Genomic DNA, 19,203 nt, shown 5'->3' on the forward strand with positions numbered 1-19,203 from the left:
GATGCATATGACAAGAATTACAATGCAGCGATGCATAATGAATACATGACCTCTGTAACAAAGCATGAACTGTTGTTGTGTATTGATCTGTTATCATACAGTATACCCTAATTGCAACTATACATGATCATTGCCCTCCTTTTCCAACGTCTAGCGAACTTAAAAGTACATACCAATATCTGCTCTGATAACATATCAGTGAGGGTGTTTGTGATGTCTTGCCAGTACAGACTAAGTTGCGTGCATGCCCATGATATATGTTCAAAGTCATAAATACAAAAAGGGGGGAAGGGGGTCCTAGGGGATTTTTACCGACCAGGCATTGCTACTACCCCTAAACATATATATCTACCAACAACAAGTAGCAATGGGTTAAAGAGAACCAACAAACTGACTGTGTATCTGTAAAAACGTGACCTCAACTGTAGATGTAAAACAGCATAATCAAACCTAGGGTACTCAGTGAGAAAAAATTCCCATCAGATTACCGACCTGTACCACCCTGCATCATATGGGATCCTTCACCATGAAGGTAGATAGTTGTACCCTCTGTAGATTTGGCAAACCTCAGCCTAATCTCACAAATATGTCCCAGTGCAAGTGTGATGTACCTAGGTGTCAAGTGGTAATTTGACTAGCAGTGCTGAAAAAGTGAAATTAATAAGTGACTGATGTGAAACCACATAAAATTGGGTAGTGAAGAGGTGAAATATTTTTTATTGGGTACCTATTCACTCCCAAGTTAATAAAACCAGTGCAAATAGTAGTATAAACAAATAACTACTAAAATAGATATTGGGTCAATATCTATTTTAGTAGTCATTTGTTTATACTACTATTTGCACTGGTTTTATTAACTTGGGAGTGAATAGGTACCCATTAAAAAATATTTCACGACGTTGAGGCAAAGTTAATCCAAAGGTTCGACGTTGACCGCGAGGAGCGCTACGTCGAGCCCGGAGTCGAAACAGACCCTCACGACACAGTACCTTGGAAAACGAAGAAAAGATGATCAACGGCGTCAAGGTGTCCCGGCGTCGATCGGGCCTCAGAGTCGGGGCGATCTGCAGTGGTGTCGACAGATGTCAGGCAGGAGCAGCGCTCACGTGGCGAAGCACAATACGCCGTCGTCGTCTATGTCGATGTTGCAAGAGTGAGCAGCGCTCACGGCGTCGAGAGGGCTCAGGGTCGAGGCGTCGGCAGCGGCTTCGCTACTAGCATCGATCGGGCCAGGCGGCCGGCGTCAAAGATGCAGGACATGGGAGCTGCACTCATGATGTCGAACTGGATACGGCGGCGTCCGTCGGCGTCGGGATTGCTGGATTTCTTCAGAGGTGCTGGACTTTCAGGTTCCAGCAACAAGCACTTTCAGAAAACGGTGAAGTCCTTTAGCCCTGTGACTTCAACAGGAGGCTGGCACTCTTCCAGCCCTTGGAGACTTCCTTGGCAAAGCTTGAATGTACACACTCAGTTCCTCTCTCCTGGTTCCTTGGCAAAAATAAAAAAGTGACTGCAGGATTCCCCCCAGCAAACAGCACTCTGGCAGAAGGGATAGGCAAGTCCTTGGATCAGCAGTCTTCTTGTCCTTGGTTCAGGGTTTCTTGTCAGAATTGATCTAAATTCTTTGGATCAGGGGTCCTTCTCTTCTACCCCTTATCTTCTTTGATCCCTTTGTCCATGCAGGGGAATTCCCCTCATCCTGGGTTTGTTGTGGGTGTAGCCTGGCCTATTCACTGTGTAGGGCTGGGTCCTCAGTCGCCCAGCAGGAGGTGGAGCCAGTATTGTCCCTGGCAGGCACAGAGCCATCAGTCACCCGGCAGGAGGTGGAGCCAGCATTGTGTCAGGCAGGGCAGGCTATCAGGAGCTACTCTTCCCGTACTCTCAATGCAAATCCTCACTAACCTCACACTGACTCATTCAGACCTCTGGAGCCACCCAGCTCCTGTCACACACACACCAAACCAGCAGAGACCGGTAATAGTCAGACAAGAAAATAGCCACTTTCTAAAAGTGCTATTTTCAAACCCAGAGTCTAAAAACCATCCACCCAAACAGATGCGTTATTAAACCCTGAGTTCAGGGATACCAAACTCGACATTTTACCATGCTCCCCGAGCCAGCTAGGATTATAGCGTTTAATAACCCTGGCAGCCCATTCTAACGTATGGAGAGCAGGTAACCTTACAATAGTGAAAAACGAATATGGCTGTAATTCACTATTAGGACATGCCACACACATCAGGGCTTGTCCTACCTTATGCTTACAATGCACCCTACCCTTGGGCCTACCATAGGGGTGACTAACATGGAGTTAAGGGAAGGTTTGGGGACTGGCAAGTAGGTGTACTTGCGCAGTCTGCGTGACAGTACCAGACTGCACGTAGGTCTAGCAATGGCAGACCTTTAGACACATTTTACCAGGTGTCTTCTGTGGGTGGCACAATACGTGCTGCAAGCCCACTAGCAGCATTTGTATTTACAAGCCCTGGCACTCCTGGTGCACTATACTAGGGACTGACAGTAAACCAAATAAGCCAAACATGGAATCCAATCAATATTAATTTAACATAAGGAGCACTTGCACTGTGGCACTGATCAGCAGTGGCACAGTGCCCGAAGCAATATACTAGCAAAAACATCGTAAACAGAGAAGGCAAACAGAAAAAATGGAGGAGAGACTCAGGCCAATGATGTCAGATCTAACAGATACCCATCGTAAAAACGGCTCTGGAAACCCTATCCAGTGCAGAACTGTGAACATGAAGGTACTGAACTAAAGGCCTTCTCCCGGAGCCTTATTATTTGGGAGGGAGTTGATTGCCTCTATGATGTTGCCCCTTGTAAAATGGTTATACAGAAAAACAATGGTCCCAACCAAATAATTCCTTTCAGAAAACAAAATCTGTACTAAGTTAGTTACTTAAATGAGCTTCTTAAATCAAATTGCTCCGTTGAATCAATCAATATTACCAAAAAGACAATTTTTTCAAAACATTAATTATTGTCAAATACCTGACGCAAACCAAAGGATTATTTGAAAAAGTTAGGAGTTTAATGATTTACTCCATTGGAACTCGATAATTAAATATATACATTTTTACAATTATATACAATTTTGGACTAACGGTAAAAAGAAGAGCAGTCAGCTTCTAAAGAAGTGCAGGAAAAAAGAAGAAAAGAAGGTGATTGTGATAAGAAGGGTGTAAGCCTCAAAAGAAAAATAGTGACAAGTGAATAAGGATTGTAACAATTCAGATCTGTTGTAGCTGTACTGAAAATCCTGCTACTTTCACAAAAGGCCACAGTTAGTTGTTATTATTTTCATTCATTTATACAGTCACAGGTGACATGTATAATGGTTTTCCAGGGTGGTCCTATTTGTATATCTCAAAGAAGGGCGTCGACGTTTCGACCCATCTTTCGGTGCATGGGCAAGTTGGAGCCTCGACCTGCGGGTCTTCCTCAGGACGGATGTTGCACATACGTTTTTTACCGTAGACTTCTCACAAAAGTAATCGACGGATTATTTATGGGCTGCCTCCATCCTCCTATTCCAAGATGGACGGATGGTATGATTGATCGTAGAGACCCACCCTGAGCTAGGTGGTGCGGCGTCTATGATGGTTATTCAGACCTTGATTGATAAAATTCGAGCAGAGCGTCCCCGGACACTTCCGTGTCAGGCGTTGAACATATCAAGTGTCAACCAGTGGGGATCAGCAAGTGTTCAAGTTCAGTCCCCGTTTTGTTAAAAATGACACCAGGCGCTCTCCGCCTCGCGTCTGTTGCCGCTGAAAGCCGAACTGCCGTGTCAGGTCCAGGCAATTTGACAATAATTAATGTTTTGAAAAAATTGTCTTTTTGGTAATATTGATTGATTCAACGGAGCAATTTGATTTTGTTTTCTGAAAGGAATTATTTGGTTGGGACCATTGTTTTTCTGTATAACGGTTTTACCCAGGTCCTTGAACCTCATTGGGTTACCCCATTCCAGTAATGGTTACCTTGTAAAATGGTGGCACAAGTACTCAGTGTGCATCAGATAACCATGCCCGTGCTATATCATCTAGGTACTCATTTATTAACTTTGTGTGTAGAAAGACGGGTCATCATTATTTGGAACATATACATTGACAATTGTTAGGACAGTGCCCCCGAAGTTGCCCTGCACTATAATATCATGACCCTGATCATCTTTGATAGATTTAATGAGCGTGAATGAGGTATTTTGTATGATCAACAACATTACTCCTCTGGCATAGGAGGAATAAGATGATGCCATCTTGTATGCAGCCCGTCTAGCACTATCTTATGTTCTCTGAGGACTGTCAAGTTTGCCTACTGTATATAGGCAACATCCACCTTATGTCTGCCTAGATAGGCTAGAACTTTTCGTATTTTCTGTGCATTATGGAGTCCTCAAACATTTCATGTCATTAACATCAATGTTCTATAATGTTTCGGAGTATTAGCCATGCATCTTTCTGTTGCCATCTTCTAATTGCTGTTATTGGTGAAATCTTACAGTGCCTTATATACCTTTGTCTACCTCTCTGCTGCTGGAAGGAATTTTCTTTTTCATACCCCCCACCCCTCCCACTCCACCATACCCGTCAGCTGAGGCAATCCCAAAAAACATGTAACATACCCTTTTTCCTGCGGCCACCCCATTCTAAGAACAGAGAAAAAAAACTAACTTGGTGTGGTACACTCTAGAGGGCAGGAGCAGCCCAACACGGATACCCTTGCATAATTTTACAAGGGGGACGCCATCTTGTATTTTCAATGCTTAAAGATTATAGTATAGAACATCACTTACTTCAGTAATGTCATCTGTCAGATGACCGTTGGCAGCATCCCCAGTCTGTCTGGGTCTAGAACTGATACATGTGTACATCTGCTACCCCACACACACGGTCACTGCACAATTGAGTACATTGCCGCCAGCAACCCCCACCCTCCGGGCAATGCACATGTACCTGCAAATCCAATCCTTGTCGTGAGGTCAGACCCTGTAGTCTTGCTCTGTGATATAATAGCGCTGAAGTACCTCAATCATTCTGCATTTAACTGAGCGCTTTAAGTGTCACAAATGTTCTAATATGGAAAAGGTATCAGCAACCTTCTTGAGGTCCTGGGTATTACTTCACATCTGATGTAGCTGCTTGTTCTTCCTGCCACTCTCTTGGAGACCTCCTTCTTGTGGTCTGCGAACCTTTCTGTTGGAGATACTTCAGACAGTCTTTAGGTTCATTATACATTTTGGATTTGCCATCTTCCATTACTTTAAGTCTGGTGGGGCACAGCATTGCGCAACTGATATTTAGGTCCTGAAGCTTCCTTTTAGCCAAATCAAATTTCTCCCTGCCTCTTGTACTGATGGTGTTAAGTCAGGACACAGAGAAATCTGCATTCACTCATGTTTCAAAGCACCCAGCTCGCAAGCCTTTCTGAGGGCCACATCACGGTCCCTATAATTCAATAACTTGGCAATAGTGGGCCATCCATCAGAGAAGCTGTCTCTGCCCAGAAGAGGGGTCAGCAGCCGCTCTACATACTGTTCCATGGGACCTGTATTTGTTGTTTCTGCTATACCCATCAGGCGTATGTTCTACGGGATCACACCTCTAAATCTTCTGCTTTCGGCATTAACACTGCCAGTTATTTATCCATCTTACCCTGTTTGGTTTCGATTTGTTTATGAGCATCATCAGTTTTGGATATTCGAAGTTCGGCCATATCTATTCTTTCCCTATGTCGGTCCATATGTTCGGACATACGGTCCATCCTGTACGTGAGAGAGTCAATCTTGCCATTGATATTTGTGAGGGCAGCTTGGAAAGTGGAGAACATGGCCTGCACATTGTCATTTGTGATATTGCTGGCAGATGCCGCCACCTGCGTTGGTGGCTGGTGATCGTCTGTGTTGGTTTCTGTTGTTTTTTTTTGACTGATCAACGTTGAGCTAGGGCTGGTTTCTATCCAGTTGGCCCAAAGTGCCGATTGTGGCAGAGTTCGCACTTAGAGAAAGAAAATAAAACCCCTCCCCAGTGGAACTCAGATATTACACGCCTGGCTTTTGGCATCAGCAAGGGGCACACAGTGTTTGCCTTTCCCTGCGCAGGATCAGTAGGGGTGAATGGCACTCCGCGTTTCCCCACTGTCTGCTGTTTGCACTTAGTGTGCACAATATTCCTTCATGATTATTACAGACCACCTGTCTGTAATTCCCCTCTGATGCCAGTCATCGAGAAGACCGTCAACAAGCAGATGGCCGCCTTCCTCGAGACGAACGGATCCCTCGACCCCTCACAGTCCGGCTTCCGAGCCAATCACGATGATTCAGATTTGACGCTCTTTGAGAGACTGATACATGTACACATGATATAGTCGATGCATTCACATTTCCAGATTAGCCATTTAAGGGTGTACCTTTAGGTCGATAGAGACATTGTGTTATTTTTAACTGAAGTAAAAGTGTTTCTATGCAGCGTGAAGGTTTGCTGTAGGTGTTCGCTTTCTGCCCTGTCAAATAGTTTTGATTTTTTCTCTTAGAAAAAATCAAAACTATTCCGAGAGAGATATTTCTCTTAGAAAAAATCAAAACTATTCCGAGAGCTGATCTCCTCACTAAAACACCCAAAACTTCCAACACTAGAATGGTTTTTGTGTCCAAGTATTCGACCGCATCCAGAGATATAAAGAGAACAATATTAAAGAGATGGGAAATTCTGTTGGCAGAAAAAGATTTTGGTGTACTGTTCAAGGAACGACCGCTGTTTGCATACAAGAGAGCTCAAAATCTCAAAGAGTTACTTTGTAAATCAACACCATTACAGCATGAACAAACTTTCAAAGGCACCATGAAGTGCTACAATTGCAAGAACTGCAATAATGTAATTTCTGGAAACACATTACAACATCCGCGCACTGGAGAAAAAATAAAATTGAGACATACCACGAACTGTGACTCGGAACATGTTGTTTATTCAATTAAATGCCCGTGTGGCCTCTTATACATTGGCAAGACTGACAGAAAACTGAAAATCAGACTTTCAGAACACAAGAGCCGTATACGCAACAAGAACTTAACATCCCCTTTGGCGCAACACTGGATAGAGAAAAACCATAACATAGCTCAAGTTCGCTTCCAAGTCATAGAACTAGTGCCACAGAGGCTTGGAATGGATAATGCAAAAATACTAATTCAGAGAGAAACTTATTGGATTCGGAAATTGCAAACGATGATTCCATTTGGATTAAATGATAAATTAGAAATGTCATGTTTCCTGTAAAACAATCACAATTCTTACTAGGAAATTATACACTAAACACATCCACACATATATCCTCAAGGGTTTATGGCCTAACTATCGAGAAATGTTAGTGAGATGGAATTCTGGAAATTTATTCAGAACAAATGTTGTAGATTGTATATAGGCAGGGCTATTTTTGATACCAGTTTAATGATCCATCTAGTTATTGCTGTTTTTGATGATCGAAATATGTATAAAGTGAGACGGAAATTTTGTTTTTATGCTTGAATTCAAGCATTTATTGCACAAAATAATGATTTTTGAATTTATTAAGATTAACATATTCTACTTCGGGAATTTTGAGATGTTTTTATGCCCGAATAATAATAGTCGTCATTGAGAAGCGTCCTAAAATCACCCCCCAATTTCACCCCAGAGTCACACGCAGTCTTTAAACAACACGCGCAAATGAATGCCATGGTTAATCAGGAATACCTTATTGCCCTGAATATTTAAGTGGCAAAATCACATTATTTTAAAATTAGTCGGAAGGACAAAGATAAATGACATATAATGAAAGGCTCCATGTCTGACTGCTCACGAGCTGAACTTGTTCAGCGTGATGAAAAATTAAAGAGCCAATATTCAGGCCATAAAAATGGTATTCTTGCCGCTTTCTGTGCATATAATCACCTTTACTTGTCCTGCAAAACATGCAAGGCACATAAAGTTTATCAAGTTCATTTAAAAAAAAGCATTAAGCAACGCGGGATTAGTCCGTCCTTTAATAACAACACGCTAGTAAAAACAGACGTAGGATCATCACACCCACCACGGTTCTCGTTTGGTGAAGGAGATGGCGAGTACTTCGTTTCACGCAGAACGCTGATCAGCGCAAGGTAAGCCGAACAAATGGCTTGCTCGATAAAAGATATTCTGTTTAGACAGAAAAGCAGCTTTTATCAGCCGGCTCAGAAATATTGAATACCAAAGGTGCTAAAGCACCAAACACATATAAACTGAAGAAAATGCACCTAAACCTCGATTTTTCAAAGTTCTGTACTGCTCCTAAAGACAAACAGGTTCTTGTTTATCTTGGTATTTTTTATTTTACATTTTTTTTAAAGTTATTATAGAAATATTTTTGTGTTCTCACATGAAGAATGGAAACATGGTCAAATCATACCCATATAACAAAACATTTCATAAAACATTACAAACATACTGGAAAACTTAATTGTGCTCTACAAAAGACATCACACAGTTTAAATTTACATCTGTGACAAAGAGCAATGAACAAAAATGAAACGCAAACAGTATTTATCTGTAATAAATCATCCAACTTATGTCCCTTTTGCGTGTTTTTCAATAAAGTTTACATAAAAAAGGAATTTTTAGTCCTTATTAGAATAGTGGAATTTAACCTCAAATACTCAAACTTTCCTAGGGGTATGCCTCTAGAAATGTGCCTTTTCAATGCTGCTCGCACTGAGAAAGACTTTTATAGGGCAGGTGTAGTGTGTTTAACTATTATGGTGTCCTCATTATAGCATAAATGACAGTCTGGATAGTATGCCTTAGCCCTCCGAAAAGTCGTAGGTTTTGATAGGCATTTAGTTGATGGCATAAGATGGTGTAGCTAATATGAATCTTAATGTTCAGAAGAGGTTTTGCAGGGGTTCTGCCCCAAAACAGAATCTTGTGCTGGATTATAGGACCTTTGTGTATAGGGACTGAGTCATCCTACCACGGTATAGAGACAAAATATCGACTCCAAAATATCGACTGGACATAATATCGAGTTTTAAATATAGACTGGACAAAATATCGACTGGACATAATATCGACTACAAAAATATCGTTTTTCAGGTAAGTGAAGTAATATCGACTGTATAAAATATAGATAGCAAAAATATCGATTTTTTAATAATATATAATATTTTATAGTGTATTTTTATGTAATAATATGTGTGAATAGTGTGTATTAATGTTATTAAATATTTTATTACATGAATTTTGTTTTGATAATAATTGCGTAATGTAATTCTGTAGCGGGTTGTGGGATTATAGGGGAATAGGGTGGGAAGTAATTTAATAATAATTAATTAATTAATATATGTTTGTTAATATTTTTAATTAATTATTAATTGATAATTAATTAATATTAATTAGTTAATTAATTAATATAATTTTGAATATATTTTGTATTAGTAAATAATTGTTAATTAATTAATTGTAATTAGTTAATTACATTAATTAGAGTACATTTTTTATATATATAATTTTGTGTTATTTTTAAGTAATTAATTTTGATAAAATAATATTAATTATTAAAATAATTACACCTAATGTTCTAATATGTTTACTTTATTGTTATTGTTAATTAATAATTGATTGGTAATTAAATAATATTGTTAAATTTTGGGTAAAGGAGCATTTTTAGGGTTCAGGGTCAGTTTTCAGTTCATGGGTAAAGGGGTATTTTTAGGGTTCAGGGTCAGTTTTCAGGTCATGGGTAAAGGGGTATTTTTAGGGTTCAGGGTCAGTTTTCAGGTCATGGGTAAAGGGGTATTTTTAGGGTTCAGGGTCAGTTTTCAGGTCATGGGTAAAGGGGTATTTTTAGGGTTCAGGGTCAGTTTCCGGTCATGGGTAAAGGGGTATTTTTAGGGTTCAGGGTCAGTTTTGGGTTTTTGGGTAAAGGGGTATTTTTAGGGTTCAGGGTCAACAAATAAGATTTAAAAAAATTATTTTTATTATTTTCATTTATTATTTTATTATTATAATTTAATTTAAGTCGTTTTAAGTATATTTTAGTAATTAAAATGTAATATTAATTTAATTTAACACTGTTTTTAATAAAGTCGATATGTTTTACATCTATATTTTTGTTAACGATATTTTGTACTCGATATTTTTGTACTTACCTGTTTGTAGATACAAACTCGATATTTTGACTGTCGATATTTTGTCCACGATATTTTGGCAAGTCGATATTTTGTCAGTCGATATTATTTCAGTGATCCCCTACCACCTCAGTACCAATAAGCCCATGACCTACTAGCCACAGTGTCTCACTTGCTCTCATACTTATTTACAGAGAAAACATTGATTTGACACCACAGAAAACAATATTCCAAGATCTCTCAGGAATAGTGGTAACACGAACAACCCTTTCGCTTGCACTCATGTACTTGTCCACAATAAGATCTGACAGAGACACGAAATTGTTTAAAATATTTATTTTAACTAAAGTGCCCTTACATGCAGTATAAGAGCCACAACAAGAGGTAACATGCATAGTAGAAATATAGTCAGCATAGCAACTAGTCCATATATCATAGAAGGGGATGTCATAATGAATAGACAATAGAGCCTAACCTCCCTCCTCTTGCTAGGAAGCAGTATTGTTAGAAGATCTCTGGGCTTTGTCAGCCGACCACATACCTTGGCCTATAGATGGTAGATCTCCAACATAGGTGCTGTCTAGCTCTTCTACCTGGAAAGGACCCTCTCCAAGTGTGCGCTACTTATTCATGTATACTAATAAAACTAAAGTACATTTGTCCAAACAACAGCTGCATCGGTATGTTTTGTTTAAGGGCTAAGGCCTGGCCAGAACAAAATAACAAGGGGCATTATTGTTCGGCCTTGCACATAAATTTCAGTCAAAATGCCAGGAACATGCAGGGAGTGAACACAGCAATGAGGTCTCATGTGGGAATAGTCATAGAAATGATTGCAAAAATAAAGACGAGTAGTAACGTGTGCAAAGCAGAAAGCAAGCTGAAGCATGCTCATGCTTAGTTAGTGAAGATGCCTATGTCACTAAGGGCCACGTGACAGAGGGCCGTAAGGTGAGGGCCAGAATCTAGACATGGATCCTCTCCCTTAAATAGCTGGTACCTGAGCTGTGCAGGGGTTTATGCATTAGAAACATGGCCTTAATTCATATCCTCTTTCTTATGGGATGCCAATGAGGAGCTTCCAAATGAGCGGTCATGTGTATTCTAGGGGGAGATTAAGTAGCAGTGGAGCAGCTATTCTTAACTCCACATCTACTTACCTTCAATATATATATCATCAAGGTACATACATATTGAGTTTACTATAGCAAAACGTTGCTTACATATATCATTTGTGTCCTCAATATTCTTGACACAATATTTTTGGCCACAATATTTCTGTTTCCAATCTTCTGTCTAAATTCCCCTGGATGATGGCACATAATGTTAAAATGAGCTGCACTGATTTGTGTTACAGCAACATATATTCAACTATCCTGAACATGTAGTAAATTGCAGTGAGACTGGTGTGGGCAGATGCTAGGGCCAGGGGGTTGGAAGGGTTTTGTTTAGACCTGGGGTTGGAATAATGTAAGAGGGCAGGTCAGACTGTAGGCTGGTACTGGAGAGCATACTATGCTCTCCTGTGCCATGAGAGGTGGTCAGGCAGGCCCAGACTTCACTTCTGCCTAGCGCTGGTCCCTGCAACTAGAAAAGATAGTTGGGTGTGGGCACATCAGGCAGGTTGTGATTTGAACATACTGTCCATATTTCCACACTAAACAGGAGTAGAGTAACTACCATCAGTGTAGCAGGTTCAGTGGTGCCAGGATCCATGATAATGATGTGTCCACTGCACCCCTCATATGTCTGTCTTTCATGGTATCTGGCTCAGCTCTACAACATTTTCTTACACACCCACAGGTGACATGAATAATCGTAATTAAATGCATCATTTTTGAATGTAAGAGACAGATTTGTTTAACCCCATAGGACTCCATTCAATACATAGTTTAAATAGAGTCATTGGTTTTGGGTGACTAACAGTCCCTAAATAGGGATCGAGGGTCACCGTTGTGATCAGAAACAAAAGTATTTTGCTCTCTTTAACAAAACACATTCAAGATGTTATAAAAAAAGACACTTTAGCTAAAAAGCATGGGCCTTATTTATGAAGGTCTTGCGCCACTTTTGCGTCACTTTTAAAATGGGAAAAAGTGACGCACCGGTGGCGCAAGGCCTTCATAAATGAGGCCCCATGTTTTTATCAACAGGTGCACCCTGTTGCTCAACACATCTAAAATACATGCACAGAATCTTATTTAAACCTTACAAATGCACGTAGCTAACAACGAAAATACAATTAGCATTTCTAACATGGTTAAAATGTCATCTTAAAAAGCTAACACAATAAAACCTACTTCTATGTGCTACACAAGGAGAGCATGAAAAGCAGAATAAGTTGAAACTAGATTTTATTAGCGATAATGGGTGCAATACAAACCTTTTTTATAGCAGAATCCATAATTATCAGGAGTCAGGCATAAAAGACATTTCTCATCAGCTCCTCCCGAGCTCGGCTTAGTATCATCTTTCAGTAGAAAGCTCAACACAGAGCAGCAACTTAGGCAGGTAGGGTCGCCATCTGGTCTGGCAATATCTCGATGATGATAATCAAGGGTGAAGGACCTCTCTGGACATGGGAGCAAGTGGCTGTCCTTATCTAATGTATTTTATCTGATTTGGGAATTTGCAATGTCACCTTGGAATGTTTGATATAAAAAATAAGCATCAACATGCTAGTCTAAGATGCATTCCTTTAAACATACAAGGTAAAAGTACAATTCAGACCATTTTCACAATTGTGCTCTAATTGAGCTTGAAATTGAAATAACAAAGAGCTTGTTCCAAACAGATGTCACATTAGGTGTTTTGTTGATGTCTATATCTAAATGGTTTTACACTTTCACAGTTCTTGGGAAAATACCAGACAACATCTGCGTCAAAAGAGAACATGCGAATGATTTGGCAAAAGGAGAGAACATGGAGTCGCAGCCTTCTTAAGGGGGAGTCAGGCTTCATATCTTCACGTCATCATTTTACATCTAAAGACGGTATGGGGACACGTATTCCTTGTTTACATTGTGCCCCACAGCAACAGTATCCTAACCACTGCTGAAAAGCAATCCTACACATTTCTGAACAATTTGTACTATTGTACTACACTTTGTTTGTGTTAGCATTTTATTAGCTTATACATTTGATAGAGGCCACAAGAGAAAAATTATCTCATGTTGTAAAATTAATTTCTCGCCTGGCAGGTTACATTCTCCAAATAGATGGAAGAAAGAAATAGGACGTGGGTGATGGAATTCATCCTTCTCGGTCTTACAGAAGACCCAAAGCTTCAGGTCCCATTATTTGTGTTCTTCCTTCAAATCTATATAGTCACTGTGATGGGCAACGTGAGCATCATTGCATTGATCAAGGTCTCTCCTCAGCTTCACACGCCTATGTACTTCCTGCTCAGCTGTTTGTCCTTTGTTGACCTCTGTTCCTCCTCAGACATCACACCCAAAATGCTGGTCAATTTTCTTTCAAAGAAAAAAACGATTTCACTTCCAGGATGTGTGGTGCAGCTATTTTGTTTTGCCTGCACAGGGAGTACAGAGGTTTTTCTTCTGATGGTTATGTCTTATGACCGGTATGTGGCCATATGCAATCCACTGCTTTACAAAATCATTATGACTGAACAAGTGTGTATATGCATTGTTGCTGGTGTTAGCTTTGTGGCTTTAACTAATGCACTGATTAACACTATTTGTACCTTCAGGTTGTCTTTCTGTGGCTCCAATAAGGTCACACATTTCTATTGTGATGTACCACCACTGCTAAAGCTCTCCTGCTCTGACACATCTCTCAGTGTGGCATTACTCTTTTTCTTGGGTGGAGGTATCATTTTTGTTTCTGTCACCCTAATCATCATCTCCTATGCCAACATCATTTACTCCATCATGAAGATCAAGTCATCAGACAAGAGGTGGCGAGCCTTTTCTACATGTTCATCCCATTTCATCTGTGTCATCATGTTTTTTGGAACTCTTGCCTTTATGTACGTCAGACCCAGCTCTGCATATTCCTTGGAACAGGACAGGATAGCTTCAGTGTTCTACACAATTATCATTCCCATGTTGAACCCCCTCATATATAGCCTGAGGAACAAGGCAGTCAAAGATTCCATGAGGAAAGTAATGTGCTAAAGATCAGTATGTAGAGACACACCATAAATGAAAAATTGGTACTGTCTTCACAAACACACACACATGTGAGCAAACATTCACATGTACATTTCAAAAGTACTGTGTTCGGTGTGATCTTTTGGGTTAGAAGTGCTATCTTATGCTGATGACACTCACATTATGGTCTCTATCACTGACAGTGTGGAAGCATCAGCGGCAAATTTTAAGAACTGTATGCAGGCAGTGGCCTCCTGGATGGGAGAGAACTACTTAAAACTTTAATTGTTGGAAACCATCAGGACATTTGGTCAGACGCCTGGTGGACGGACACGCTTGGTCCTTGCCCCTGCTCTGGCCTCAGTGGCAAAAATGTGGGCATCATAATTGACAACTCTCTTTCCTTGGGCCTCCAAATCCATAGGACAGTCTCTACCAGCTTTGGTATGATAGGGATTCCTAGAAAGATCGCTCAATTTCTTTCCTTCTCTGCCCTAAAACAGGCCACTGTAGCCTTTGTGTTGTGTAAATTAGACTATTGTAGTGCCCTTTATCTGGGTTTTAACAAGGGGCTAATGCATGGACTTCAGCTTGCGCAGAATGCTGCTGCCAGGCTGGTAATGGGTTTTCCCAAGTATCTCTCAGTCTCAGGACTATCAGAAATCTGCACTGGCTGCCGCTTGATCGGAGAATTGTATTCAAATCACTCTGCTTGGTTCATAAGGCTTTCTACAGCACAGGGTCAGATGGCATCAAGAAACTATTTCAGAGATATGTCCCCACCAAGTAGTTAAGATTGGCTAGTAGGAACTTGCTGATAGTCCCTAGTTTTAGGAAAGCTAGGTGGGTAGGTAAAGCCTTCTCTGTTTCTGCGGCCAAACATTGGAACTCCCTCCCTCTTTCAATCTCGGGTCTGTACCCTCAATCTCTTTTTCACAAAGCCTTGAAGATCTGGCATTTTACTCTCTCTACTCTGTAACCTGTGTTTATGTGCACCTCTGTTCTCAACTCTGTTGACCTCTTTCTGCAGCGCCTTGACACCCCTGGGCTAAGTTTGCCGTTTATGAAGCTTATTTATTTATTCATTCATTCATATTGTGTTTCTGGTCACTATCGGCAGCTGTGACGCCATGGGGGAATTTATTCATTTTGATTCCCACTGCCGTAGCACGGAGACAAAAACTAAGAGAGGGCCCCTGGAAAAATCAAAACCATGCGATTTACCCATAGGACTCTCCAAGGAAATAGGACTCTGTTGAGGACTTTGCACTGAAAACATAAAAGGACTGCAACTACCAGAGGAAGTCTCGACTTAGTGGCGGCCATCTTGGAATGTCTTTTTCCATCTATAGTTTCTAATGAAAGACCTGATGCCTCAGGATTAGTACAGGGAACTACTTATTAATTACACACCCTAGACAATTTTTAACAACAATTCCCTTATGAAGGTACTGTCCATATGGTCACGGACATGCAAATATTGGTGGTTAGTTAAGTCACCAACTGTAACTACAGCAATGTTCGTAGATTGTATTATAAAAGTTGTGCTCCTTTCCTGACACTTGGCGGCCATCTTGGAGTAGTCATCCTAACTGTACCCCTATCTCACACACGGGGCGCTGTGTATTTTTTGGGCATGCTATACTCTACAGAATCTCCCTTCTACAAATAGGAGACACACACCCTCAAATGAATTACATGCAGGTGGAGTACTTATATTCATATTTGAACTATTTCTAACATGCCGTCCCTATGAGTGACCAGAATTGACCCTTGGCTTCATTGTCTCCTCGCATTGTGCCCTCCTTCCACCATGGCTGCTTCCATCATCAGCCCGATTGAAGGCTCACTCTCTCAAGTGGGCTTCAATGCCTTTAAGATTACTCATCCCCTCAACCTTACTAAGAATGTGGCTAAGAAATTGAAACAAAACTTAATCAAAAGACACCCGGAAATACTTATATTGGATACTTATTTCTATATGTCTAATGGCAACATCCTGAATGACCTAATCTTCTTCACTAACAGAAGCGCCCAATGTAGAAAAACCCTCATATCCTTTTTTCAGGTCAAACAGATAAGGAAAACACCTCATGGATTTAGTCTTTCAGTTACTTCCTCTCCTATCTTCAAAGCTGATCTCACCTTTACCATTTACAACAATAGGATCATTCTTACTCAATCATCCGATCGAAACCTAGAGCAGTTCAACAAACTCTTTGTGAATATCAAAAACTCTGTGGCTAACAATACAACCCCTTTGCGACAAGGTCTAGCACTAGTCACGACAAGGGTACCCCAAAGCGATGCTCTCAGTTTTTCCTCAGATTCACCTCCCTCCTCTCCCACTAGCTGTCCTTCATCCCTGCCGGATGTTGAATTGGCTCATCCACACATTTCGCAGCCAGTAACACTCTTTACCTTTACCAACCTCCTTGTCAACACATCTGGAACACCGTAAGTACACAGTGACCAACTCTCCCCCTCTGGAACCTCTGGCACACAACAAAACCCTCCCTCCTCTCCAGATCTCCCCACTCAACTTCCACCCCTCTCCCAACACCCAGACTTGGTGGCATGCCTGGACGATATTTCCCTCGAACTGCACATTCTCACCCTCGAACTCCATAAATTGAAAGCCCTCTGACTTAAATATCTCCCCTTGATAAGCTCCCTCCTCTCTCGTCTGAATCTGCCCAGAGCCCCTGCTTGCGCCAGTGTTAGACCTCGCCTTGACCAACTCTCTCACTCCACTATCTCCAAAACCTAACGCATCCTCTTGCCCCAGTAGATCGATGACCTGTCTTGCGCCCAATAAAATTGATGACCTTCTCCAGTCTTACTCATCTAGCACAGACACTAACAGGATTCGGAAGGGACTAATTCAAGCCATTCACCCTAACCCGAACAGAGAACACCTCCACAACCTCACAAGAGTGAATGTCATTCAGACTCCTCCCCCCATACACCGGCACAACTTAAATGTGTTCTACTCAACTGCAGGTCAGCTAACAAATATGACTCAGATATCTTCCACCTCATCCAACACAATGAGATAGACATCATCATCCTCACAGAAACATGGCTTAATCCCTCCACCACTCCTATCCTAGAGCTCCTAGTGCCACTACCCATGACATAATTCGTCTAGACAGAGCTAAGAAGATGGGAAGTGCCCTAGCTGGTAGACATCGGAGCACGCTAGTGGTGTCCCTCTCAGAGTCCTTTACGCCATCAACATTCAAATACCGTTGTCTCAACATCTCTTGTAATAATCACCTTGTGTGCAAACTACACACATTATATCACCCCCTGGGAACAACCTTCCCTTCATCGAACAATTAATGGAAATCATCTCTGGCAATGTGGATTCTATGCTGTCCCACATCTACCTTGCTGATTTCAACCTTCACTGGTTGAACCCTAATGACCAAGCAGTAACATGCCTCAATTCTTTCTTGAGTGATCATTAGTTGATTCAACATTGTGACCAGCCAACCCATATTAAAGGGGAAACTCAAGACCTCATCATCACCAAAGGACACTCCATCACAATGATTCCATCATCCCCTGCGATTGGTCTGTCCATCACAGCATTTTCTTCTATATCAACATGGAGGTGTCACTGAGGAAGGCTCAACCAGCGAAACCAAAGATTTGGAAAAGAGACCTCAGAGATGTCAACACAGCCGATCTAGCAACCCGCTGTAAATTTGCCCTCTATTCCCAAGTGGACATGTACGAGGTCCATGAACTCACAGACTTTTACAACACACTCCAACTTAAAAATTCACTACAAAAAATCCAAACCATGGTTCAATAGCAACCTAAACTCAGAACTTCGCAACCTAGGGGCAATCGAACGTTCCTGGAGAGCCACTCCATCCCCGGACCAGCTAAAATCCTTAGATCAGCAAGAATCTCTTATAACAAACAAATCAGGAGAGCTAATGTGGACTATTTCAGATCCCAACTTAACCAAGCTGCAAATCGCCCCAAGAAACTTTTTGGACTGGTTAAACAACAATCAGTGGAAGTCCCTAACCGATCTGACTCTGAAGTCAGCACTACCTCATGTGATGATCTGGCTGCTTTCTTTACATAGAAATCAAGACTCATCAACATGGATCTGGAAACCAGGCAGGCTCTACTGCTACCCAATAGACTTGTTCTAACCGAGTAGCCGAGGTATCAAGAACAATGCAACCTGGGACCACTTTACCCCCCCCCCAATGAAAGTGACATGAAAAAGGTTCTTTGGAGTATCAACCCATCTAATCACTTCAGCGACCCGCTACCACATTCCATCTTCAAATAAATTAAGGATGCCATCTCTCCCATCTGGACAAAGATCTTCAATGCATCTTTGTCACAAGGCAGGATCCCAAAATTCCTATAAGCTGCACAGGTAACACCTTTATTTTAAAAAAACTACTGCTGACAGCGCTGATCCTAACAACTTCCACCCTATCTCTATCATCCCCACACAAACCAAACTCCTAGATAAATATGTCCTGTCACAACTCTGCGCACATTGAAAATTTCCATTTCTTGGACCAACATCAATCTGGATTTCGCAGTGGGCACAGCACTGAATCAGCTCTCACTCACGGGATGGATGACATTTTAATAATGGTTGAACAAAATGAATCTTGCCTCCTAGTCCTCCTTGACCCTTCGTTTGCATTTGAAATTGTCAATCACGACAATCTCCTAGCCATTCTGGAGCACAGGATGGGCCTCTCTGGTCAGGTGCTGCAATGGTTCTCGTCTTTTCTCCAGCACAGATCCCAAAGAGTGAAGGCAAACCACTCTCTCTCCCAGCCATCACCAGTTTCCATGGGGGTTCCCCAAGGATCCACACAATCTCCCATACTCTTAAAGCAATTCCTGGAACCATTAGCAAAGAAATAAATTCGATGGACATTT

General features: G+C 41.3%; 1 protein-coding gene across 1 annotated transcript; it reads left to right on the forward strand.

Annotated features, from left to right (window-relative positions):
* The first annotated feature begins 13,377 nt into the window (after positions 1–13,377).
* On the forward strand, positions 13,378–14,298 carry LOC147734992 (olfactory receptor 5AP2-like). Its single transcript, XM_086953730.1, has one exon. The coding sequence runs from the start codon at positions 13,378–13,380 to the stop codon at positions 14,296–14,298; it is 921 nt and encodes a 306-aa protein (XP_086809856.1).
* Positions 14,299–19,203: the final 4,905 nt, after the last annotated feature.

This window comes from Lissotriton vulgaris, chromosome 1_2, assembly GCF_964263255.1.
Source record: "Lissotriton vulgaris chromosome 1_2, aLisVul1.2, whole genome shotgun sequence".
In the NCBI taxonomy this organism is placed as follows: domain Eukaryota; kingdom Metazoa; phylum Chordata; class Amphibia; order Caudata; family Salamandridae; genus Lissotriton; species Lissotriton vulgaris.

Bases quoted from the DNA above. Each gene is read 5' to 3' on its own strand.
- LOC147734992 (XM_086953730.1), top strand. From the start codon at position 13,378: ATGGAAGAAAGAAATAGGACGTGGGTGATGGAATTCATCCTTCTCGGT.